This window comes from Photinus pyralis, unplaced genomic scaffold (assembly GCF_008802855.1).
Source record: "Photinus pyralis isolate 1611_PpyrPB1 unplaced genomic scaffold, Ppyr1.3 Ppyr1.4_LG1, whole genome shotgun sequence".
Classification (NCBI taxonomy): domain Eukaryota; kingdom Metazoa; phylum Arthropoda; class Insecta; order Coleoptera; family Lampyridae; genus Photinus; species Photinus pyralis.
The window spans coordinates 3332523-3360505 of NW_022170249.1; the positions used below are offsets into that span (position 1 = coordinate 3332523).

At 35.5% G+C, this 27983-nt stretch overlaps 2 protein-coding genes across 5 annotated transcripts in view; one reads left to right on the plus strand and one right to left on the minus strand.

Annotated features, from left to right (window-relative positions):
• The first annotated feature begins 13573 nt into the window (after nt 1–13573).
• LOC116174469 (sodium channel protein 60E-like) overlaps nt 13574–27983 on the plus strand; it is an 81815-nt gene continuing 67405 nt past the window's right edge. For all 3 annotated transcript variants that reach the window (XM_031492404.1, XM_031492411.1, XM_031492417.1), the window contains exon 1: nt 13574–13771. In XM_031492404.1, the coding sequence (XP_031348264.1) occupies nt 13710–13771 (62 nt within the window). In that variant the 5' untranslated portion in view covers nt 13574–13709. The remainder of the gene's footprint in view (nt 13772–27983) is intronic.
• LOC116174457 (uncharacterized protein K02A2.6-like) lies at nt 16872–21041 on the minus strand. Of its 2 annotated transcripts, none has more exons than XM_031492384.1 (2): nt 18890–21041; nt 16872–18844 (listed from the first exon to the last, which is right to left on the minus strand). In XM_031492384.1, the coding sequence occupies exons 1-2, from the start codon at nt 21009–21011 to the stop codon at nt 16902–16904; spliced, it is 4065 nt and encodes a 1354-aa protein (XP_031348244.1). In that variant the 5' UTR covers nt 21012–21041; the 3' UTR covers nt 16872–16901. The 2 variants fall into 2 exon arrangements, with proteins under 2 accessions (XP_031348244.1, XP_031348253.1); XM_031492393.1 differs by having other exon boundaries at nt 16872–20644; nt 20720–21040.

Consider the following 27983-nt stretch of genomic DNA (forward strand, 5'->3'; position numbering starts at 1 on the left):
CAATTCAAGTGCAGCTATTGTCGTCATTGTCGCGTACGCTTTGGCACTTCAGTGGAGTTGTTCATGAATATTCTCTTACCTTTAAATAACGCCTACAAAGTATGGTCGTTGGTGCTCTTCTTTGAAAATTAATATCAAGATGTAGCGTGCTATTAAAATATAATTTCATTTGGTATTTCAGTGTATTCTATTATGCTCATTTATATACATGGTCGCTATAATCAAAGCTCTCACGCTCCAAAGGTTGAGATTGCGACGAACTTCGGTAGTTCGCACGCCATCGCTTGTCTCCCGAAACTAAATAGTATAATTAGTGCGATTAAGGAAAATAACAAAATATTTTACAGCCGTATCCAATTAAATATCAGACGGCGGTGATATTCGGTGGGGACGTCCGGCGGCGTTCGTCGAATCGTTACGGTCACTCGGGCGCCACCAGAAGATTCAACATCCCTGTTTCTGGCCAAGGTCAGCGGTAATGGTATCGTTTCGAAAGCCACGAGTAATCAACGGGCGAAAACGGCGATTCCAGGAAACGGGAAATTGGCTACGAATCACTAAGCTAGAACAAAATTACGGCACATGGCAAAAGAGCTTTATTAATTCGTGACCGGTAAACAAACAATGTCTTAACTAAGTCTACGGGAAGCAAAACAAGGGAAAGCAAATCCCACTTATAATTAACTAAAAAGATGGTATCAATCGCTTACCTCTAAAATTTATCGATACGGTGTCGGGAAAAAAAAATGTACGATTCAACTAACTCACTCTTCGATGCGAAAAATCCAAAAAGATTCCCTGTAAATTAAGCATTTACCGTCTATAAACTTCCCAAAGTGCGGAATAGGAGCGTAGGAAATTCTAAACTGGCCCACATATTCTGTGCATCCAAAAATTAAAACTTCTTTAATTAATCTCTCGGTTTTTAGTCATAATAAAAATTGGGGACATATTCCAAAATCTCAATTAATTAAGCGCGCTTCTAATTAAACCACTCACGACTTAATCGGATGCTATTTGCTGCAACTCATGAGATTAGCTACTGTTAATTAAATCTCTCATTTAAATGGACCAGATGAAACTTCTAAATTAATACATTTAATTCGCACCCATTGTATTGTCTGTTGGAATTTCTTAGTTAAAGCAAAAGTTCCCTTATCGAACTAATATTGGCGTAAATTAGTTTCATCATCCAATAAAGTAATTTTAAACATAATTGGAAAAATAACCGCTCGCCGTGGCGTAAACATCCAATATTTACTCTTACGTATACCTAACCTTACAATTCAAAATCTCAAAACAAGCGGCAGAGTACGGTCAACATGGTCATGAACGGGTATCTTGCGAGACCCTTGTAGAGGGTAGAAATTCTTTGACCGGGGGCGCGAAAACAGGAAATTCTTGACCACGTTCAATGGTCATTTGAAGTGTTCAACGCGAAAAAACGCCTAAACTGACTTTTGAGGTTGTAGTACCAAAGGTTATAATATTGCTTTTCATAGACGTAGGTAAACGATTAAGGATAGTGACGATATCATAATCATAGCGCTTCTAGTGTTAATACACCTTCAACACAAATGTTTAACGGTCGAATACCTTCTCATCTTAAATGGAACATTTCCAAAAGCACCACCGTGTTTCAGGTACCAAGGAAGAAACTCTAACAAAAAAACGTTTTCTTCTGTGATTCCTTGACCGGAAATAGAAACGCCTCCTAAGAAGATAAAACGTCGCAAGAAGCTGTTGTTTTAACAAGTTCGGCTATTGTGTAAGATCCTTTCCAAAATTCGAAAATCTTCAACCAATTAACGGACAGATAGCAACCAACAAACTATCAACCCGCATCCGTTTCTGATTTAACAAAGCAAAATTGATAACAAAATAAATAATCAATGGTCCTACATTTAACAATTCTAGGAATTACTCTTTTACAAGGACAAACGAACCGATTGGATACAACTAGAAACACAATAATCGCTTTGTGTTTACACGTAAAGAACCCAGCAGAATAATTAAATAATTTGAAAAAGAAACCTTCACTAACAATAATTAATGACTCGTCGTTATTCACCCGTCTGGGTCCCTCATCTACATTGATTGATATTGTTTACGTAGCAGTATATGGCAATAAAAAAACTAGGCCCAATCGTGTTCACCTTTTATAGTGTCAGGTGTTGAAACTGTATAGGTTGTTCACTGTTGAAATATAAATAAAATTGTTTAACGTTCCTTTAACGTGGAAACATTTTTAAAAAGCCATTAAATATTTTCATTCTTTAAAAGCCATAAAGGAAATCCAACACACATAAATTAATCACGTAAAAGCAAATTTCCAGTCATTTTACTGTAATTAATATCATTGCAAAAAACATTTAAATTAGTACCAATAATTATGAAGCGTACACGTACAAAATTTCCTATAACAGCAACTTGCAAAAAAAAATAACTGTAGCTTAAAGAAACCACCTCTTACACAACACACGAATAAAGTCGATAAGTGTGTCAAATGTTACTCCAGTTGCGGTTGCATTTCCGAAGTAAATGAAGTAAAGGAACTCAAACACTATTAGCTACCCAAACGACGATGACGCAAACTTCAAATATCTATGATTGAACTGAATAATTTGAATGACAATGCAATGCCGTAAGTAGTAGACCTATGTCTAAGCGCCCCCACTTTCTTTTATAACCTACGCGCTATCGTCAACCCCACTTTCTCTATTTGTAAGACCCACTATTTTCCATTAAACATCAGTCAAATGTTCTCAATTATTGTCTTATCAAAACCCATTAACTTTTAACACTTGTCTATTTTATAAAAATAATGTCTAACAAATGATTCCTAAATAGTAATTTTTCATATATCTATCCCACACAATTAAACAAAAACGAACCATCTGTAAGGTGCTAAGTCTGTCTCATAAACACAAATTATACGTGTTATCACAGCTATATTAAACTGTATTAGCAGGAACAGTTTACACAAAAAGGTTTTCAAGTTCCCTTAACCGATTACAAATTCGTGGATTCATGTTTCATTTTACTCGACTTTCAATTAGAAAATTTATTCTGCTTTTATTTGCAAGTCTTTTTTTACCGATACGGTTTTCTGATGTCGGATTGGACATTACCAATTCCCTTTGGAAGTTCCTTTACGAATTTCGGTGTCAGCAATAAAAAGTTTTCCAGCACACGAAGGCGTGGGTTTTAAATATGTTTGTTCGTACCCCTCTATTCATTCCCAAACATGAATAAAAAGTACATGAAACCTTCATTAGGTCATCCGCCAATTTTGTTGCCCGACGGGATTGTTTGAAACGTCAGAGTAGTTTTTTCCTCGCGTAAGCAACACCTAAAATTATGTGTTGCGACAATTTCCCATTTTCCGCACGTACTTGTTGCATTGTCAACCTGTTACGTATTCCAGAATTTATCGCCCATGTTTAACTGGGCGTATGAATCGCTGCGAATTATTGGCAAGTTCACATCACACAATCTCTAACGCATGTTTTATGCTTAATATAAATTAAGCTTTTGGTTGCGGTATCACACTTGCGGGGAGACTATTGATTTTTCTGTCGGGTTCAACAAATATTAAATAACGGTTTGGCGACAAATTTCACGTATTAATTCGGGCTGATGCGTTTATTTCTCAAAACCATGATCCACAATTTTCAGCTGACGATTACTATATTTATGTCATTACGTAAGTATGTAACCCCTTCCCTTTCCGATATTGCAACCAAACTGTTAAAAATAGATATAGCGACATTATTTTCCGGAACTCACACTGCCTATAATATCAGCAAGAGCCATCTGATCTGCTATATAAACGTTCGAAACGGAAGCTGAGGGAAAAAGGAAGTACAACCAATCAAAACTGTTACGTGTTTAGGCTTGATATCGAGTGAAAAATTGAAACGGCCTAGACGCAACTCGGAACACGGACGGCCTATTACACAATCCACTTCAACACATGCGAATTGTTTGTAGAAAAAAGATGCTTATCTATTATGAAGAGAATCGTCGCAAAACTTGTTTAAATGAGGGATCAGGGACAAATAAAACCCAACGAGTTTCTTGTATAACGCTTCCTCCCGATACAATTGTCTTGGGAGGTAATTAGGCTTCCGTATGGACCAACTAAATGGATCAATCTAGGGTTATTTAAGTAATTATGAATTGATAAACGATCTGCTTCCGTAGGCCCCGAACTACTGCCACTATAAACAAAAATCACATCGATCATACATTTTGTAGAGGCAACGAAGTTTTGAGATTAACAAGAAGATGCCATAGAATTTAAAAATGTCGTTAGGTGCTCGCTTTCAAAATCAAAAACTGTTTTTTCACGTGTGTCACCAAATGTAACTATAAACTGATAGAAACTGATGGAAACGAAATCAAGCTAGAATCGACAATCACATCATCTATACAGGGTGGCTTAAATTGAGTTGGATAACATGGCTATCTTTGTTATTATTATACTTACAGATTCGAATAAAATTTGTGTAGTTTTTGATGCTGATGGATATTCCGATGCGATATTTTGAAAAAAATAATTCGTTTCGTAGATATTTGGAAAAAAGCGAAAATGGCCATTTTCAAAAAATTTAAATATTTTAGTAACAAATCAACTTCCTTATTTTAAATGGACGTCACTCGATAGAGAAAAAAGTTACAAAACCAGTAATACTACCCAACTAACAATAAAGAACCCCCAAGAGAACGGAATTATTTCATAACTATCGTCTAGCGCTACTTAGAGAATCGTTTATTGTTTTAAGGCATGATGATACGATAGTTTTGTCATAAAAAAGACGAATTTCTTTAAAGCTGTTGTGTAGATATTCTTACAACTCATGTTACAGAACAAATAATGATTGCAAATGCACACATTCTGTAACAGTTGTTTAACGTTTTATACAATCCGTTATAACTACATTTTAAAAGAATTGTATAAACATTATAATGCAGTTGTATAGCTCTTCTAATACTTTTCATTTCTGCGTTATAATATAGTTGTAATAGAAGTTGTATAAGAAGTTATATTGAAGGTCTTTATGCTAAATAATACAACTGTAGACTGAAAAACACGAGGAAAAACATTATACAATATACACAAAACTATTTCATAGTTAGCATATAACTACAACAGTTTACTCCCTTATGCAGAACTTCTACAATGAAAATGTAGTTATCGAAAACTCTGCCATATAACACAACATTTCTATGGAACTATTATCTTAGTAACTTTTAGAAAATGGAATCGGCTGTGTCTAAGTGGAAAAAAATTAAAAAGAGTGGGCACTTTAAAAGATTAGCCAAAAAGAAATACCACAGAATTCTACAGCATTGCAGTTACCTTTCCGAGGCTAACTTAGAAGTAGAAGGTTTATCGGTAGTACCTACAACTTCCTCCTGCAGTAATATTGAATCGCAAACTGAAATCCAACAAGGTACAGAAAAGGAATGCGACCTTAATAGTGCTAACGAAATCAATGAATACATGATGGATACCGATGAGGAAAATTTCTTACCTTCGCTTTCTGAAATTGACAAGAAGATTAAAATAAAGGAAAAACTTAAAATATGGGCAACGTCTTTCAACATTACTCATTCTGCATTAAGAGAGCTTTTTAAAATATAATAATAATAATAATAATAATAGTGTCTTTATTAGATAACGAGTAACATCAGTTGTTGAAACCTAAAGATGATTTTAAATAAACGGAACACAAATTCTACCCGTTAAACTAATGAGGCGAAGTTCAGATGCTTTGGCACGAAGATGCCGAACATCTGCTCTTCCACTTAACCCCTTTCGATTCGATTACTAAAAGATAACGCTAGCGGAAAATAATCATAGATGGATGGAAAGATAAATGAAAATCGTTTTGCATTATGCTAAATAACCATAAAGTAACAAGTACGCAGAGTATTGAAATTAAATGTAGATGTTGAATGAATATGTGTACAAAGCGAGATCGAAAATGAGATGAGATGACATCGAATTTGTATAAATAGAATGACATTAACATTTAAGAATGATTAAAGACTCATGTTCTGTCTGTCTAAAGTGATTTTGAAAATTTTCCTTTTAAATGAACTCATCCCCAGCATTTTAATATTAGTCGGTAGAAGATTATAAATTTTCGCAACATTGTAAGCATATGAACGTTCGAAAAATTTGGTTCGATGGAGAGGTGGAGTAATCAATTTGTAATATCTACTGTTAGAGCTAAATTTGATTTTCTCGTATAGGTACTTAGGCGTGCGGTTGCTAATGACACTATGATATAAAGAGGCAGAGTGAAGGTATCTCCTGTTCGTCATATTCAACCAACTGATCTCTTTTAACTTGTGAGATATGCTTTCATATTTTTTTACCCCAAAAATTAACCGAAGGCAGGAATTTTGCATTTTCTGTATCCTAGCAACATCACCGCTATCAAGACAAGGACCATAAACAGAGTCGCAATAGTTGAAATTTGATAAGACTAGTGACTCGCACAGGAGCACCTTTAGATGAAAACTCAAGGACTGTCGATGGTTAAAAATTAATTTTAAGTTGGAAAACGCCCTACGACTAATGGCGGTTATGTGTTGTTTGAAGCGCAAATCGCAATCCATCCACAGCCCCAAATTTTTTACACACTGTTTAGGTGACAGAACCATGCCGTTTATTTTAATTGCTATATTATGGATATGATCCTCTCTTAACTTACGTGGACCAAAAATTATAAAAGATGATTTTAGAGGGTTTATATTCAGTCCATGTAGCTCAGACGTAGCAACAATGCGTTTAATATCTAAGTTTATATGGTCCATTGCCTTTGCAGTAAGTGATTTAGGGAAACTGAATTGCAATTGAACATCATCTGCATATTGGTGAAATTTTACATGATGGACACTGCGATGAAAATTACTAGTATATATACAAAACAAGAGCGGTCCCAACACTGAACCCTGAGGTACTCCCGACGTTATTCTAATAGGTGATGAGATATGTTCATTTAGTACGACTTGTTGCAATCTACCTTCCAGATAATTTTCGATTAATCGATATAATATGGATCGATATAATATGGAACCAAGTTATTCCTAACCTTCTTCCTAAGGATCCAAGGACATTTCTAAATACTCCCATAAAAGTAGATAATCTGGTAACACTTGAAAATGGAACTTACTGGCACAATGGTCTTACTAACAGTTTCCACTATCTTGAACATCTTTGAACTACTACTTCTTGCGGCATACACAAGTGAACAACTTTTACAGGTTAACAATCACATGGATGGAATTTTATACTGCAGATAATTGAAACACATAATATAACTGAATAGTTGTTTAGTGCAGCACAACACATACGCTAAGCGATACATCTGTTCTATTAAAGAGTTTTCCAACGCGCTTTAATGTAATATGGCCATTGGATACACATAGTTGCCATCATACAAAAAATTAATACAAAGCAATTTATTATGTATTGTGAACAATTCTCTTTAGAAGCTTTAACCACAGTCTTGTATCTAGACTGTGCTTTAACTCTGATATATTTCAATATTTTTGCTTAATTAGCGGTTTCAGATACATCTCAACTGGTTTATGCATGTAAAATTAAAATGATATCGGGACATAGTATGAATCTGGCAACTTCCAAAATTTATCAACGATCAGCTTCTTGTCCGATTTTAAAAACCATTCTATGGCGTCGTTGTAACTCAACATTATAGGACTTGAATATTGTATACTGCTCGGAACAAAGCAGAATCATTGTATAACGTTTCTAATTACCTAGACAAAGTCATTGTATTACAATCGCGCCATATTTATTAAGCAAATCACCGTTCATATATCGCCGCCATTATGCAAAATTCGCATGAAAACGTAAAAATAGCAATAAAGAATGCATTTAATAGAAATATAGACGTAGAATTTCACAAATGAAACGAACACATTTTTTGTTTAAATTGAAAATACATTTAAAAGGGAAAAATTTTTTTTTTCGTGTATTCATAATTCACATAATAGTCTACTAAACTGAGGCGCATTAATTTTTCATCAATAATATATACGTATATTGTCAGAAAAATTTGCTGCGCTAGAATATTTTGTCTTAATTGACGTATATCAGAAATGAATATTTTCAATGATGATTCACTCTAACGCATGGCGGAACTCGAAAATAATGGAGTCACTTATATTTTGTTTGTACCGTTAACTAACACGAACATAAGAAATTTCCATTATTATTTATTTATACCTATTTCAAATTTCAACAGTACAATACTAATTGATTGTATAAGCGATGCCGTCTGCGTTATAAGAAACTTATAAAATCCTTTTTTTAAAGTTCTATAGATGTTCGTAAAATACACTTAAACCGCAGTATAGAAACACTACTTATACAATGCCTTTTTATAGCAGTCCCATAGTACCTACTCATGTAATATGTTGTATAAGTATTCTTGAACAATTTTATAAACATTACATAAGGCTATTGTGTAAGAGTTTTGTAGTTTACTAGAAGAACTCCCTAAATTACTAAACTGTTTTATAAACTAGGGCCCTTTTTGGTTGTGTAACCGTTGTATAGTATTATTTACCCGCCGTATACAATTTTCGGCTTTCTATAAGATATGCTGTATAGCATTTCTCATAACCTTTATAAAATAAATTTTGCTAGTTGGGTAAACACTTAGTATTTCATTTGGGAATCAACCTTGCATGTTTACAATGTATTTTTTATGGCAATAATTCCATGGCCGTGTACATTGTGACTATGCAAGACAATATACGAACGAATTTGGTTTCAGCAAAGAACTCGGGAGAAGTAATAGCTTCTTTAAAAGATAAAGGTTCACCTATACAAGGTGGTGACTTGCGTAACGCATCATAGAGATTTCAATGTAAAATTCATAACGTGCGATTATTGGCTCCCCAAATTATTTTAGAGCAAAAATGTATTAAGGTTTTTTGTAGAAAAAAAATTGTTACGCCAATCAACCGTATTAGTTTTCAATTTTTTGCATACTAAAGACGGAACATTGGAAAAATAAACCCCCATCTTTTTCAAGAATCTGCGATGCCTTGGAATTTTCTAAAACAAAAAGATATCCAGGTATCAATTAGCAGCAGTTCGAAATGGATTTTATGATCGACTTAGTTACTGTCTTGCAGTTAATGGTGACTTATTCCAACATTTATTGTAAATTGTTATATTAGGAAACCGCTTTTAGTAATTTGGTCTTTCTTTATGTTGAATTCGCTGTTCTAAATATAATACTTTTTGATAGAATTTGGTTTATTTTATAGCAGACATTCCATGGCATGACGGATATTGGCGTAGTTTTTTTATTATAAAATTCCATGGCATCACAGATTATTAAAAAAGATGGGGGTTTATTTTTCCAATTTTCCGTCTTTAGTATGCAAAAAATTGAAAACTAATACGATTGATTGGCGTAAAAAAATTGTTTTCTACAAAAAACCTTAATACATTTTTGCTCTAAAATAATTTGGGGAGCCAATAATCCCATGTTATAAATTTTACATTGAAATCCCTATGATGCGTTACGCAAGTCACCACCCTGTATAAAGATATCGTATGAAATCAGGAAATGATGTAGGCTTACATGTCCTTTTGGAGTATCGGGTCTCACCGGGCTCGGGCTGAGAGTTGTCTTCTGGCTCAGGCTCAGGATTATCTTTTTCCGAGCTTGGTTGGTACGAACTTGGAGATTCAAATTGATCGTCACTGAAGTCATCATCTTCATTTTCTTCACTGGATGATTGGGAAATTTCAGAACGTCCTGTCTGGTCTTGACTTGAAGTTGAGTGCTGCTTATCCTCAGTAGAGTGTACGGTGTTTTCCTATTTTGTTGCAAAATTGGAAGGAAACGATATCTAAGGAATTATCATTAGGAATGGTTTGACAACAGGAGAGGGTTGAATCATCTCTTGTTCCAGGAATTTTACACTACAAGCCGTTATAAGTTGCCGGGTCAAAGAGCCTGTAGGATTTAGAATGCTCATACCCGATAAAATAGTATTTTACATTATTAGCCAGGTAAGTGAGTTTTTACTGGCGATAGGAGAAGTTGACTGGCGAGCCGTTAGGAGAGAGATGGAACGGGCCCATAAGGCCTGTATGCGGTAGGTCAAGGACATTCGTGGCTAATGCTTTTCATCTTGCCTGGTACCTACGTTGTTCTGTGGTTGTTTTGTCTGAATCAGGACATCCTTGCATTGAAAACCATAATCCATCTAAGGTTAAAATCTCGGTTAAAATGTTCTTACTAACTTCCAGTCTTGGTAGATTTGTGGAATTATCACTCATTTTTAATTTTTAAATAAATAAGAGAAACAGAAAAATCACATCACAAAGCGGGAATGATTAGAGAGGTTAGAACACTATAACACACCATCACTTTTTTACATTTGAGTACTTGTACTTTTTTAATTATTATTACTGGGCACATGTTAGTGTTAGTATCATTACAAAGGTTAAAAACCGATAAATTCAAAATATATTTTTCTATTTCGGTGTCACAATGATGATTTTGTACAACTGTTTTCAGCCGAAAACAGTTGTACAAAGACAGTGATTATAGTCGTTTTTTTTGGTAACTCATCTTTTAAGTTGGCAGTTACTAGTTAGTACAAGTAGGTACTTCGTTGGGTACGTCCATGTTTGAACTTCAAAATGTCAGTCTTACTACGCTGCCAACCTAAAACTTAACGGCATAAAAAGTGTTCCCAACATAAAACATGTTAGTTCTAATGTTCCCTATAGTTTCTGATAATGATTTTTTTAATTAAATTAAAGCACCGAAATAGAAAAAATAGTATGAAAAACGCGTGTTACAATGCTTTATTGTAATACTCCTATCTTGCGGACACTCGTGGCTACGCTTCGCGTCGCCACTCGTGCCACAAGATAGTCGTATTACAATAGGTCGCATTGTAACACTTGTCTTTCAATATACTATTCCAACAGATCTTACTCGCGCTGAAGTTTGACATCTTACTCACAAGTCACAAGATTTAATATATTCATAACTAAAGCTTTTTCAGAAGAAAATATCAACATCCGTCTTTTAGGATGATTGTGATTGTGACGACGGCTTGAGTTTTCCCAGAAAACGAATATTAATGTTGTCTACGTCAAAGAAAGACGTGGGCGTATTAGACAGGAGGGCTTTCAAACAGTTAAAATTGTATAATAAAAGCATTTACGGTAAAGACGCACCTTCTTTGAATATGCAAGCGCCCTGGATCATAGTAATATACACATAAAAATCTCTCATCATGCTTGCCCCGCGGACTCTGCGTTTTGCTATAGATCGAATGTTTCTGATATAATGATTTGGTATGTTACAGGTTTGTTCCAAATTGAACAAAGGTATGTGTCAAGGAAATGTAATGTACAGGGTGCAGCATTTAAGATCCCTCGGATCATAAGAAACCCGTCTTGTAGAAAATATAAATTTTATTCTTTAAAGCGCTAGTAAAAATGTATGTAGGTAACAATTAATTTTTTTGTAATGATTATTACCACGGTTAGCTCAGTAATGAGTAAATTTTCAATGACTCTTACCTTGCGGAAAGTTGATTCTTTATCACCACGTACGAGTATAATTTGAAAATTAAAACCTGATGTTTGGGTTTGATCACTTTCAAATAAATAGCCATAAATTGACTTGTTTGAATATATTGTTGACTTTAAACATAAGTCTTATACAAAATCCCCAAAAATCGACTACCTACGGTTACAGAATGCAAATAATTTATCGATGAGTGAACATTTTCTCTAGTCCGACAGTTGATTTGCGCCTTTGGAAAGGTAGCAGCAATTTGGAAAATTGGATGGTGGAACGCCTTGTACAGTACAATCGGACCTTTTGTATCGCCAAGTAAAAATTTGGTTACTCGTTGAAAGTGGCGCTCGAAAGATGTCTAAGTTTCCCGTAATTTATTAGTCGAAATTTGGGTTATTTACTGGAATACTGGAATGTTCCGCAATGTGGATTTGTCCAAAATAACCCTTATAACTTAGGGTTTTCACAATCAACAAAAGTACGAATTAATTGTCGTTAACCATTTTACCGCTTACCGTTTAATGTAGAACTTGTAACGCCCCGTATACACAAGAGAGGTGCACAGGTTTGATTGACAAACTTGTTTTTTAATCGTCTAACCGCTCTAAATATATCCGCATTGAACGGACCCCAACGCTTTCCTGGTAACAATTTATTTAAACGCGAGCACGTTAATCCGATAATGCAATGACCCGCAAATGTTAACGTATATGATAAGAATGTAACTTTTCGCACTGTATTTTCAATTGAACATAAATTCGCCGTCAATTAGTTTTCACTACAGGACGAAGTACCCTGTTATTATTGGTTTTGCTCGACAGGGCAGCTCACACTGCATTGTTAGTCACGACGATAACTGCGTCGAAAATGGTGGCACAATTTTCGGTAGGGCGGCTAATGATTCTTTTATGTACTTTTAATTAGTAATGAAATTTCAAAATCTCAAAAATAGCCTGCACAACTCACACGATTAGCCTTAAAAGGTTGGCGAAAAATTTTGTGTTACGCGATCGATAAATTTCCGAACTTACGTTACGTAGGTTTGGATCGGAGATTTGGCTACGAATTCAATTTTGAAAAATGCAGCGTTTGACCTACATAGATTCACGAAAGTTTGACTAATAATTCCTTCCTCCCACCCAATTTTTACTTATATTCACTCACTCACTCTCTTTTTTATACATGTGAAGGTACAGCAGAAACACCATCTGTCATTTCCCGTCACGACGATTTTTAGAATAGGCAACACTGTAGCGTTTCGATACTTATCTGCTTGAACACTCGTTTCTTATCTTAACCCTCTTTATAAAATTTCCTATATCGGAAAATGCTAAATAGTATATTATGTATCAAGTTCTATAAACGACCCTTTAGACACGAGTTGATGTTAAACATGTCCATAAGGGCTATTAAAATCTAAAAAACAAATTTGAAAGTGCACTCTTCGCCGCTTGTGCGGCGTAACGAATTTTTCGTCAGTTGAATACCTCGCACACGAACGAAAATAAAAATACCAAAACCAAAGCAACAATATTCAAATTAATTAATATGACAGCCAGATTTTTATTGGTTTTAAGAAGTTATTTTGGATACATAAAATCAGGCGCCCTTCAGAAGAAATTTTTATCTTTTAAAAGTAGACAATACACGTAAATCCATATGGCTACTTCTTAATAAATATGGCTGTAGAGTAATTTAATATTGGAGATTTATTTCATATCGCATACTTCGATCAATGATAAATTTGATGATCACGGTTTTTGCTTTAACTGTGCCTTATATGTCGGAACTAAAGAACAATATTGTAAGATGTTGAAGATTAACTTTCGCTAACTATGTAGACAGTGTCCTCGTTTATCAGCATGCGAACGTTTAGAGCATTTCACCTGTAAATGTACAATGTGAATTATTTGATAACAAATTGTTTAAACAACAATTGACTCTCATTTTTTGTTTCAGACATTCTGCGTAGTATCCAAGCGATTTCGTAAAAACTACATTCATCGTTTCACCGCAACCAATTCGTTTTTTGTCTTCAGTCCGTGGAATCCTATTCGAAAAGCGTGTATATACATATCAACAAATCAATATTTTGATTACCTTGTTATGGCCACCATTTTGCTCAATTGTGTCTTCCTAGCCATGACAGAAACCATCGAAGAGGCTGAGTGAGTACATTTTTTTTCTTATTAATTCTATGCTGAAATCAATGTTTCTTGACAGTATTGGATCAGATTTGTCTACTATCAATTCAGGGCTCGCGTTTTGGCGTACGTTACATGTTACCCTTACATATTTGCGCTAAATGAAAAAGGTTTGCATAATCACTATCTTGGTCAGTATATAACGGGTGGTGCACGGTAACTTATGCACCACCCGGTATGTAGACTTCCATATTCACAAACGTCATTCAGGGACTAGCAACACAGTTCTATTCTTAATTAGATGAGAACGGTACTTAGTACTCACCTTATCTACATATCTACCAGGACAGTTTAATAAGTCAGTGACATATCGCATTTCTAGCGCAGTAACTTTAAATTCAGCACTGCTCTCGTCAACTGCCATCTATTAATAGACTCCCGTTTTAGCACTATCAGAAAGGTGAGAAAAAAAGAAATGTGACGCGTCGTCTTCAACCAAAAACGTCCTAAAACATTTTAACGTACTACGTACATAGGGGGCGCTGGCGTGCCTTGAAGTATTAGCAACCTATTTTTAGACAAAAGGTTGTTTTGTTACCCAATAAATGAAGTTATACATCACTGGATGGCAGCACGTGTACAAGTATTTACGTAGCCAGTTTTACGCAGCACAATTTGTAATCTCACGGCCGTCTTACGCAGCACAACTTTTAAAGTATACTACTCTATGACAAGATATAGTACATTTCGTCAGTAAACTATAGTCCATATGCGCAGCAATGTAACATAAATTATTAAATCGTAAATGAAACGTCATTTATAACGCGACCGATAGTTGTATTTAATAATATGCACCTGAAATGCAATGTAAAAACCCGTTCCCTACGAGTGAAAGTTTCTCAAAACCAGCCGTACGGAGTCAGCGGTTCTCAATACAACATCCGTTGCGCTATAAATGACATTTGATTTAAGACTTATAATATATATTGGTCAGCATATGGTGTAGGTACCTTTCTCAATATTTATACCTGGAAGCATAAATAATAAAAAATACACGTTTTGAAGCACCACGAAGCCGAATCAAACAAAATCTGGATTATCTCTATCTGTCTGTCTGTCGGTAGTCTCATTTTCAGGTAAACGACTGAACCGATTGGAACCAAATTTGGTACATATATGTTTAGACATACCTAAAAGAAAGAGCAGAAAAGCTTTTGGGTAGAATCACGCATGTGCAGATATGCCGGTAGTATAGGTAAATGCTGCGATAAGTTTGCCTTTACTAGAAGCACATGTGGTTAAAATTTCAAAAAAATAGCCGATTAAGAAAGATGATATCGCTCAGCTTCCGCATGACACATTTAATGTTTACTATACGCCTTGTTTTTCTTTACTAATTTCAAAGAAATGACTATAAAGTTGGCACATTGCGCAGTATGCGTATGCGCACATCTGGTTTTTACCATATATGCGATATGTCGCCAAGCGGAAAACATATTTTTGGTAACGATTCTACTAGTTGTGTGTCCATTGGTAATAATGCATGCGAATATCTTAATAAATCAACAGTTGTCTTCTGTACGCGCAGACCATGCGCATATTATGTTTTAAATGTAGGTACCAGGTTAGTAGGTATTGTTTCTAACAAGAAAAGAGATATAAAGGATGATGAATAATAATACCTACATAACTGGTTTTAACTTTACCAGCCGCTGGTCAGGCGCAGGAGCAAGAAATTGGTATAAATTTTCTGGGTTCTTGGTTGTTACTATACCCTAAGCTACCGAATGCAAACAGAACGAACTAAATATCTTGAAAACTGTAAGAGTAGATGCAGCTTCGAGTGGACGGACGGAGAAAGTGCCAATAATAGCGCCTTCCAACATGTATTGGAAAATGCGCTAGAACTGCCCTCTGCCATATTCGCTATGCGCACCACTTTTTTGTAAGACGAACATTTGGTGCAATATGTTTAGGTTATTTCAACGATGAAGTGCGCATAATTTTTTTTAAAGTCACACGAAGAAACTGTCCGCAATTGCAGTTCCAAATATAAAATTTTGTGGGGACCAGACTTTTCACACGCCCGTTTAAGGATGCATCTTTGGAAATACAAAATTAGAAAGAATACATCCAAAATCCCAGATAGTCTTACTTGTTGTGTTCATAAGAAGAAAATGTAACTAGAAACGCAAATTTGGTACCGTTCGGAGGTGTAGCTCCAAGACATACATTAAAAAATCTATGTCCACAGCGACACATTTTATCTGCGTCGTGCAAGTACTGGTTGCAATTTAAAAAATGTTCCTTTTTTTAATTAAAAACTTGTTTCCAGCCCCACCCCCATTCACCACCCTTAATCAAGTTCTTAGGGGATTGACATTTTATCTGTGGCATTATTAAGAGGTAAAAAACATAAGTGTTTTATGAGATCCGATTATCGCTATTGTGGTACATATCAGAGCCCCATTCTAGCCTCAATATTAGACCAAAAAATCCGATACAACTGAATACCGAACGATTCTCGAGATCTTCGCGCATGCATCTTTTTTACAACGCAGGGATTGATTCTGTTCCACCAGATCAGCATAGCTTGTAAAACAAATTTTTGTAGCATTACTTTTACTTTTATACGAGGTGGGAGGTGCATATACATACAAAATTTCATTTAAATATAACAAATAAAAAAATTGGGATTGCTCAAATACAAAAGTTGGGTTGCACATGCGCAATTTTTTAAAAATTCATCTACTAACACAGAAAACCGGATATTCATATGTTCTTTGTAACAAGAATTATAACAGAACCCTTTTTTGTAGGTTTGGGCAGTTTTGGGGTTGTAACTTTTTGACCCGTTAGTCTACATAGCCGAAAAACAATAGGGACCTTTCTTATATCCTGAAGAACATATGTGTGTCTATTTTGAAAGCGATCGGACGTTTCTACACAAAGTTATCGTGCACAGGGACAGACATGTTGTGTCTTTACACGAGGTGTGACCGGACCATTGACTATACACAATTCGTTAATTAGTCTTTATTGAACACAACATAACAAGAGACATTGAACGACCTTTTTGTGACACCTTTCTCTAAACTCTATATTACCAACTTAACTTACTAAACTTAACCCAATACATAACACTCTTCCCCCTTTACAAATCAAGCCTAGAGGGCGCCTTTATGGTTCTTTGTGAACGTCTGAGTACCTGAGGCGTTATAGAAACTGGAGCAGGACTTTTAGGTGCTTGGTCAGGATTTGGACTATCAGGTAAAGAAACACTTGAGTCTTCAATCACTTCTTCCTGAACATTCTCATCCGGAGCCTTCTCAACGCTGACCGAAGGACTGGGGTTACTCCCTTGTATGTACGGTCTTACAATTGGATTTGTCTCTTCTTCTAATATGGACATCTTTAGGTAATCGGCATGAAGATATCGTACCTGATTATTCACCATTACTAAATATGTAACTGGACTGACGACCTTTGCAATTTTTCCAGGAATCCACCTGTTGACACGAGTATCAAAGGTAAGTACTTTTTGGCCTTCATAGAATCTTCTCATTATTCCTCTTTTACTATCCTGGTATATTTTCACTTTTCCATCGATTTTATCTTCTCTTCTCTTCCCTCTTAAAAATGTTGGTTTTAGTAAGGAGAGTTTTGTTCTGGGTTGGCGTTTTAATACTAAATTCGCCGGACAAACTCCTGTGACTGAGTTGGGTGTATTGCGAAAAGAAAACAAGTATTCATCGATCTGTTCCTGTAAAGTCATGGTAATCTTCTGTTTTTCATTATCCTTTAATTGCTTCAATAAGCCTCTCTTGATGGTATCCACATACTTTTCCGCTTTGCCATTTGAGCAAGGATGAACTGGTGGAGTCAAGGATACTTTTGTGCCTATTGAAAGTGCAAACTTCTTGTATTCCTCCCCATTAAATGGAGGTCCGTTGTCTGATACTATCTCTTCTGGAATTCCGAACGTAGCAAATATGTGTTTTAGCGCTTGAATAGTTTTAGACGAATTTGTTCCATGCATTATCTGTATCTCGATCCATCGACTGTAGCTATCTACTACTATCAAGAATTTCTTGTCAAATTTTTCCAAGAAGTCAATGTGTATTCTCTCCCAAACTCGCTCGGTTTTTGACCATGGTGTATACGGTACTGGAACTGCTTTGGGTTGTAAGGATTGACAATTTTCGCAAGAGTTAATACAATTCTCCAGATCTTGATTTAGATTAGGCCACCAAACTTCACCACGTGCTAACATTTTTGCTCGAACTATCCCTATATGCTTATCGTGTAGCAATTTCAAGACTGAATCCCGCAGTTGGAATGGAATGACAACTCTATTCCCCCAGAGTAAACAATTATTTTCAACTGTTAATTCACTTCTTCGGATGTAATATGGTTTCAGATTACTTTCGTTAATCTTGTTGGGCCAACCTTTTTGTGTATATTCTATCACTTTAGAAAGTGTTTGGTCTTGCTTGGTGCATTCTACTATCTCAAGTGCTGTCAACGGTAGCACATAATAATCAGAAAAAGAATACGCTTTTTCTTCCGTCGATTCTTCAAGTGGAAGTCGTGACATGGCATCAGCGTTTGCCATATCTTGTCCTTTCCGGTATTTGATTTCATACTGGTAAGCTTGTAGGATCAACGCCCATCGTTGTAATCTCGCAGCAGACAGAGTAGGTATTTTATTTTTCGCTCCCAGGATTGTTTTCAACGGTAAGTGATCGGTGATCAGCGTAAAAGGCCTATTGTAGATAAATTTATGAAACTTCTTAATTGAAAATATGATTGCCAGTGCTTCTCGCTCAAGCTGTGAGTATCTACGCTGAGTTTCCGTCATTGTGCCAGATACAAACATAATTGGTCTTTCCTCGCCGTTCACTATGTGACTAAGCACACCGCCAACTCCGTATTGGGACGCATCGGCAGCCATAACTAAAGGTAAATCAGGTGAGTATGCAATTAAAGCTTTACTGTTTAGCAATAACTGCTTGCTCTTCTCAAAGGCTTGTCGACATTTACTGGACCATTCGAATGGGACATCTTTTTGCTCTAACCTATACAACGGATGTAATTCTGAAGACAACATAGGTAAATATTTGTTATAATAGTTCAGCAGACCTAAATACGAGCGTAACTGTTGCAGGTTTTTGGGTTCGGGTGCTCTTTCGATAGCCTCCATTTTACTCTTCATAGGTTTGATTCCTATTTCCGACAACTCGTGACCCAAAAATTCCACCGTTTGGACGAAAAACTTACATTTTTGGAAATTCACCTTGACATTAAACTTATCTAATCTAGACAGAACAATTTCAACATTCCTGAAGCAGTCTTCAAGCGACTGACCCACGATAATGACATCATCTAAATAACAGCCAACATTTTTAATTCCCTGAAGTATCTGATCCATAATTGCTTGAAATTGTGCTGGTGCACAAGCTACGCCGTAAGGTAATCTATTATACTGATAAAGACCTTTGTGTGTGTTAATCGTTAACAAATGTTTGGATTCAGGGCTCATCTCTAACTGTTGATAAGCATTACTCAAATCAAGAACAGTGAAGAATTTCCCCTTAGCAACTTGGTTAAAAATATCTTCTACCCTCGGTAATGGGTAATGATTAACCTTGATTAATGGATTAAGAGTTACCTTAAAATCAACACAGATTCTTAAGGACTTCGATGACTTTTTGGGCACTACGACTATTGGACTCGCCCACTCGCTGTATTCAACCTTTTCCAATATTCCATTTACTACCATTTCTTCAAGTTCCTTTTCCACTTCTTCTTTAATAGAGTAAGGGACGGTATACGGTTTGTGGAATACAGGGGTAACATTTTCTTTTAACACAATATTACATTTAAAATTTTTGATGCATTTTGCTTTATCGTTACTAAAGACATTTCTGTACTTGTCTTTAAATTCAGACACAATTTTTGAAATATCTACCTCAATGACATTACAATGCAAACTTTCACGCCACCTAGGTAATAACATATTTAGCCAATTCCTACCCAGTAGTGGTATAAACTCGATTTTAGACAAGACAACGACTAACGGCAATTCATACTTGACATCGGACTCAATACATTTAACCTTTACCATCATTTCACCTACAATTTGTAACTGATCTCCTTGTACGGTTTTAATTTTTAACCTACTTTTACAAATTGGTATATCTTTAAAATATTTGTTACGAGTATCAACAGAAATTAAACTTACGCTTGCGCCTGTATCAACTTCCATGTCTATTATGCGTTTTTCAACATTAACTTTCAAAATAGCTGGATTAGACTTACTTGACACCTGAATGTTCTTGCAGAATCCCACGAATTCTTCATCGGTCGACTCTTCTTTTGCTTCCTCCGTGACATCCTCTTGATCGACTAGTAAATGGACTTTCTTCTGTTTATTCCTACAGACTCTGGACGTATGGCCTTGACGATGACATAAAAAGCACTCCCACTCTTTGGCTGGGCACGTGTCTGGATTATGGAACCTTCCACATCTAAGACAGGACTGGCCTCGACTTGACCTTTGACTAACAGACGTAGACGTAGAGTTTTTATTCGACTTTTGACTGGACGATGCTAAGCTCCGACTGGACTTCGGACTACACGACACTGACATTTGACCACGTACTTGACTTTGACTGACATCCTTCCTTCTTTGACTCACTTGTTTGGACGAGTTTCCTCTATACAACTTATTTACTTTACCATCTTGCTGTAACTCAAGGCTCTCTGACTGTATTAATTCTTGTGCTAAAGCCAACTCGCACAGCTTGGAAAACGACAAATCCTTCTCAGACAGTAGACGGTTTTGTATCTTCTTATTTGACATACCACTTATAAACTTATCTCTCAGTGCACGATCTAAAAAATTTCCAAACTCACACAAATCCGCTTGTTCTTTGAGTTTACTTATATATTCAGCGATCGACATACTACCTTGACTAATTTTATAAAACAGGTGACTTTCGAACGTGACTGACTTCACTGGAGCCATTCGCTGCTTTAATATTGCCTTTAATTCCTCGTACGACTGACTAGCAACTTTGTTCGGTTTGACAGCGTTTTTCATCACTCTGTATGCTTCACTTCCAACCAGGGTGACAAATAAATCGACTTCATGATTACCTTCGACTTGATTGCACTTAAACAGGTGATCCATTCTCTCCAGGTAGCTTTCGATTTCCGTTTTTTCTAAGTCGATGGGTTCGATCGTACCAATAAGTGACATTTTGTTGATTGTTGTTTTCTATGGTTTTTACAATGACATTCGACCGCAACTAACTTCCGACTGGACTGATGGAAAATGGCTGACAAGACTCACTTCCGGGTTTGGAGGTTACGACTTCGATTTTTCACGGATTTTCGCTTTGTTCCTTTTTATCTCGTCGCCAATTTATGTTGTGTCTTTACACGAGGTGTGACCGGACCATTGACTATACACAATTCGTTAATTAGTCTTTATTGAACACAACATAACAAGAGACATTGAACGACCTTTTTGTGACACCTTTCTCTAAACTCTATATTACCAACTTAACTTACTAAACTTAACCCAATACATAACAAGACAGACGGACAGCAATACAAAATTATAAACGATCGCGAGGGTCGTTAATAATAAAATATTTCTATAAAACCCAAGGACCTTGATAAAACCAGAGCATTAAAAGTTGACCAATATATTATGTATATAAGTATATTGACATTGATTATACACACCTCTATAAATCAATGGTATTGATAAGAATCCCAAAATAGATCATAATTCAAACACAAAGCCAATAACAGGTGATGTATTGTATACCTGAAAATTTGACAGAGCAAGAATAAATGGTCTGTGGAATAAATTACAATCCTGTTTGTACCATAATGTAGGACGTATCTAATACGATAACAAACAAAACACCACCTTTATCTCTAAGAGCAAGGTCAGTCTTTGGCGATAATATCCATGTGATAAATTGATGTAAGTATATTACAGGTTGCTAGGTCACTGTGTTACCTAAACGTCCACACTGTATACAGACTTTAGCTACACGCTAACAGCGCCATCTTACACGAAATCCACAAATTAAATTACAGGAAAAACATGTGGAATTTGATGGCGGCAACTCACATTTTAGCGATCAGGCACTAAAATGTACAAAACTTGAAAAATAAGTAAGTTTCATCCGAAACCAAAATACTACATCATTCTTCAGGGTACTACTTGTGACAAGACACTAATAGTTTGCTACACTATTTCATATTTATTTAGTGGTGTACCTTTAAAGGTTACGTAATATTTTTTTTTCTTTTGTATTAATGCGAAATATGTATCTCATCACGTAGTTGTCTCAGATGAAGGTGTTACGAATTATCTTTTACGAAAAAAGTAAAAATATTTTGAAATTTGTACATTTGAAATTTGAATTTATATTAACCTCACATTTTGGTGTTAATCCCCCCTTAAGAACACATCTACATAATATTTAAAAGTACTTTAAGTACTAATGAAAATTTTTGACAAAAGAAAAGCACTACTAATAAATATTATAACATATCTGAGCGATAAGTTAACATTATTCTTCTCCGTTTAACTGCATCTGACGGCCCAGGTTCATACAAGCATTGAATACAAAATTTGTTACTCAATGATACAAGACTGAAACAAAGAAGCGTTTGTCAGTTAAGCTGAAAATTAAGTACGAAAAAGATATTTGTCTCAAAGTCCCGTTTTTTAATAGATTGATTAATCCATTGTTGAAGGGAGACAAAAAAGGTTTAGAAATGACTAACCTGATAATTCTTCCGTGTTGTCGGACTGTAAAAGCTGGACCATCAGATTTCCCCAAAATAATCTCATCAGTTTTCAAACAACAGTTCGAGTTCCTCTGCTTGTGGGTCCTCTTCTTTAGAAGTTTTGGTCGAGCGGGAGGTTTAAAGTTAGTGAAAGGAGATAGTCCGTAGCTAGTACTTTTCCAGTTCCATTTCTGTGGTTACATCACATTTCCTAGCCTAAGTTAGACTTGGTGGTACGTCCTGACTGAGTGTTGCTTAGCTGGTTGGAGGCAAAGAAGCTATATTGTGTTTACTGTTGTACTAAGTCCTAATGAAACACTGATGTTCTAGCAAGCAACTCCTTAATTATCGAGTTTTGCATAAAGTGTATAAGCATTGAATAATTATTCAATGATATAAGGCAATTTCGACTTAAAATTTACCAATGAACATTTTCTGTCCCTTGTAACTTTTCTGAAATCTGTGTCAGTAATTCTGTTTTTTCCACTTCTAACTTTTGTCTTTTTATTTCCATTCTTTCTTCATGCCTTCGTTGTTTCGCTTGCAGATAAGTTTCACTACTTCCACCTTGTTTTCTTTTGGAAGTTTGAGGGGTGCCAGGTCTGGAATTATTTTCTTATGTACGCCCTGCATTTGGTTGTATGTGGGTATTGTTTACCATACCAACTTCAATACAGTTATTTGACGTTTTATCACTTAATATATCGTCAAGTGACTCAAAATACTTGTAAGGCGCTCAGAATTTGGATCCCTTGTTGTGTTTTATATGCCTATAAACTCGGACCAAATTACTCCACTTCCGTTCAACTTTGACAGCAGTTCTCAAGTTTTCTTAGCTCCTTGTGAGGCAAAACACAATATGTTACCTTGTAATTATGGGCAATAATATTGCATACAATTTTTTTCTTTTTTGCATGTAAAAAATCCTCCAAATGATCCACATACAGTGATATTAATAATTGGGATTCTTGTTCTGACCAAACTCCATCCTCCACATTATCAACCTGTGTGTTTTCTATCTCTCTTAACGGCTATTCTGCGTTGCATAGAGGTAACATCTGAAACACAAACTGTAATAATATTCAAGTTAAGAGTCTTCTGTACCCACTGCACCCAATGTAAATTTCCATAAGAGCGCCCGCCATAAAAACTCTAGTTGTTTTTCAAAAAACAATTTTTTTTAAGAACTATTTTATAAATTTAGACCTTTATCTACAAAATGTTCGGACTATTTTTTTTTTAAGTTTATAGCAACTGAATACCGATTGTTTAAAGATTAGATGTTTCGCACCGATTATTGCGCTGATCTGTTTTATTTTTTTACTCTCGATCAAGACGATTTATGGAAAAAGTAAACCGACAGTTTTTTAGATAAGTTACTTCTAAACATAACCCCAAAAAATGAAATCATAATTTTTGTAAATAAAGTCTGTATCTTGGCGGGCGGTAAATCAACAATTTGAGTGTAACAAGTGGCGCCGCTGCACAGTGTCGGTGGGAACTAACTAAGGACCAAGACAGGAGTTGACAAAGCAAGAAATTCATCTTATCTCTTGCAGCTATAATCATCTATACACTAAAATGCAAAAAAGTTGCGCTTAGGTAAAGAAGACTCTTAACTAAAAAGTATTTTCATTTGATAGTTGAATAAGCCTCGTATTTTTTTTAGCTCTCTTACCTGTACTTGCACGATAATGCTCCTCTTCAGTTATTAGATATATTGTGAATTGTGGATAGTAAAAATCTAACCGTTTTCTATCAGAATTCATAGTTATAACTAATTCTTTAAATCAGGACGAACATTTTCAGGAAGAGGTTGTTTCGCAAACAAACAAAATTAGGTTCTTTTTCAGTAATAGTGAAATATACCTATTGATTGTCTTTTTACAAAATTGAATACCGTCTGTCATATTTTTTTAGCTAAGCCACCCATTTTTTTAATGTGTATTTCTAACATTGTCCCACCTTTGAGACTAAAAACGAAGAGTCTCTAACTGAACATTAACACAGAATTAACTGTTTCACATAATTGTCCATTCATTCACAAAAACGCACATGAATACAATACAAATCTTACGTCCGAAATGCGTTATAGAGTTCTACTCTTTCGGAACCGTCGTGTTACCACATTCGTGTCCTTGAGAAACTTCCGCCTCGAATTCGCAACTGGATGGATTCGTTTATTGTTCTGCTTTCTGTATATGAAATGCTTCTGACGTAGCCTCCAAGGGATAAATGAGCTGAATAAGTCGTAGCAATAATCCGTGTTGGATTTTAAGCCGCACCAACCGAATTTATTCATTTTCAAAATACCAATTCATTGCTCCCAGCATCCTACCCCTTCTATCTTGCTTTCCCACAATTTTTGAAGAATTAATTTGTGAGCCAGAGTTGCTGGCGATGAAAATCCAACAGGATCAAATATATTTTATCCCGTACACCGTACGCTCGTCCTGCGTCGTATACCACTTTAATCCGAGCAAAGGTACATCTGCGCTCTCAGTTCAAATTTTGCTTCAGGTATAAAATGTCCAAGTGTCTCTTCGTCAGCTACAATTGTCACTGTCACACAATTGCAAGTTAATAGTCGATTGAAATAAAAATTAATCGTCGCCCCTTGACGAAATTGACTAAACTTTTGGAATCAACCTTAAGGCGGCTAGGGATAGGCCATTCAAATTCAGTACCTTACGAGAAATAAAATAAATTATGGAATACCTGAATACCACCTGTCATTGTTTAGAAGGGGCACCTACTACAATTCAATGAAATTCTTTAACCATCTCCCAGAAAGTATTAAACTGATTAGGGATATTAACGAATTTAAAAGAAAACAATTTTTAATAAACATGGAACCCTATTCCATTAACGAATTTTTAGAATAGTAGGTAAATGTAATACATTAGGACGTATTTCTTCTTATGCATTGAAAAGACTTCATTTGTATATAGTAAGAAATAAAGAAGTATTATTATTATTATTATTATTAAAAAAATTTAAGCTGCGCCTACGCAAATAATTATATAGGCAACCAATCGTGCAATTCAACAAGTTTCACCAGGCATAAGTTACCTGCAATGACCTCATCTTCCTACAATAAAACCAGATTCCAGACCCTCATTAGCGGCTATTCAATAAAAGTAACTGATTTATGGAATTTCACCTTTCTCCTGATGTTTTACAGTTTTACTAATACTAGAAACCTTTGAATATCGAATAGGAAATCAAAGCTGAAAGCTCTACATACCTATATAAAAATATTACTAATGTATTACTTTCTAAGATATCATTCCTACTTACTTCCTATATAGGGATTTACAATAATGACTTTTTGAGATTTGGACTTAGGTAATGAAGGGAACAATTTCCGAAACAAGAAAAACTGGTCTTCAATTTTTGTGGTTCATAGCACAAATTTATTTAAACAATTATCACATCCGATCAAACTACGGCCCCATAGATCTCTAAATTTATATGAGAACGATTTGCACAGGTGCGCGGATGTAAGAATAGTACTTTTCTTCAATTAGATGAACAGTTTTCGATATTTCGCATGGCTTCCGCAATGTAGCTCGGTATTTGCTGCTATTTCAACCTTCCCCCATTTATCAAATTATATATCTGAATTCTGATCTAATTTACAACAAAATAAATGACTCATTTTTCATTACAAAAAATGTTTTAATAGATTTTCGGAAATTTTCCAATTCCAACACGACATTCGCCTGATGCTTTACGAAAATAGTTTATTTGGCTAGCCGTCAAACCTACAGTGGAATTATCAAAAGCATAGGTAGATAAAAAAATTATCAAAGTCCTCGTGTGGGATCGAAGAGAGATCAGCGCATTTTTGTGTGGCAGATCGGTATTGTATTAGCCACCATCAAAATGATCTAATCGCAAGCTAACACACTCCCTTTGTCGGTACCCACTTCCGACGTCCCGTTCACCCACAATTCGCATTTAGATGAATTTTGCTAAAAACTCTCCACAAAATAGTTCTCAATTTTTGGGGCACTTCTCATAGCTCTATTAGCCACACGAGAAAGAGAGATCGCGATTCGAGCTTTCAGAAACAAAATTCGCAGAGGAAGATACCTTTTGGGCGCCCTAAGTCAACTATCCCTCGCAGACGTGCGCCTTGTAAAATGAGGTTAATTTCGTACTCAGGAAAAAAACAAATTTTCGCCCCGCAGTTGTTGTGTCCGTTTACAAGATCTTTCCAACGGCACCATTTTGAAAACAATCTGAAAACTGATGGTGGAGTAAAAACTTCAAACTCGAATTGCGGGTGAGCGAGACGTCGGAAGTAGGTACCGAGAAAGGGAATGTGGTGGCCCCCGCCAAGATCTTACTGATGGTGGAGTAAAACTTCAAACGCAAATTGTGGGTGCACGGGACGTCGGACGCGAGTACCGACGAAGGGAATGTGGTAGCTTCAACAAGATCTCACACGAGGACTTTGACAATTTTTTACTAACGACATGCTGAAATAAAAAAGTATCATTTGTAATACTACTAGTGCTTGCTATTTCCGAAAACTTTTCGAGCTCACAAATATTTGAACTTTCGCAAAATATTCGTGAGCAAGAAAAAAATTCTATTCAAGCACTGTGGTATTCGGTAAGAAAATTTCCCACCATAGTGACCCTCAACGAAAAAGTGACGTTTTATGTCAAAACATTATTACCTTTTTACGTCAAAAAATTGACGATAAATTCCTTGGTTGCCATGGAAATGTGATACGAAATCCGCATTTCTTTGGTCGACAAAATTCCTGGTCGAAATTTTCGTTGAGATTTGTCACCTAAAGTATGTAAGACACAAGATTATCAATTTTTGTATGAACAGTTTTTAAACAGAGCTGCTAGATTCAAGAAGGTGCCGACAACAAACAATTCGTTATGTTTATCTATAATAGGTACAATCGTCCAAATTGTACATAATTTTTATGTAATCGATATTATTAAATTGCTTTTTGATAAGTAGCTAACAATACACCTACATCAAATGTATGAAAAAAATGTATGACACGGGTCTAAAAAATTAAAACGTTGTTACTCCTGAATATTACATTTATTGACGTACAATATTTTTTTAATTATCGGTCAATTATCGTTGGTACTAATAGACGAATAAATGGAAGGCATTGAGATTCTTCTGTTACTGGTCTAAGAGGGTCATAAACCATTGTATATAAGTATAATGGTCATTAGGTGTTAAAATTTTTCCAGGTAAAAGTGCTGCCTGAGTTGCCTATCATCATTGTATATGGAAGGTATTGCTTTTCTTCCGTCGCTATATTTTATATAAACTTTTGAGTAAAAATTACGTTTTATTTCATAATTTGAAGCAGTTCGTAATATATTTTTTTAATCTGCTTAGTTACTAAATAAATTGTGCGGATTTACTTTTTAAA

What these genes read in the sequence shown, in the direction of transcription:
- LOC116174457 (XM_031492384.1), bottom strand. Translation starts at nt 21,011, where the DNA reads ATGTCACTTATTGGTACGATCGAACCCATCGACTTAGAAAAAACGGAA. An exon ending in ACAGTTACGCTCGTATTTAG is followed by an intron (nt 18,845 to 18,889) that starts GTCTGCTGAACT and finishes TGTTGTCTTCAG; the next exon opens with AATTACATCCGTTGTATAGG.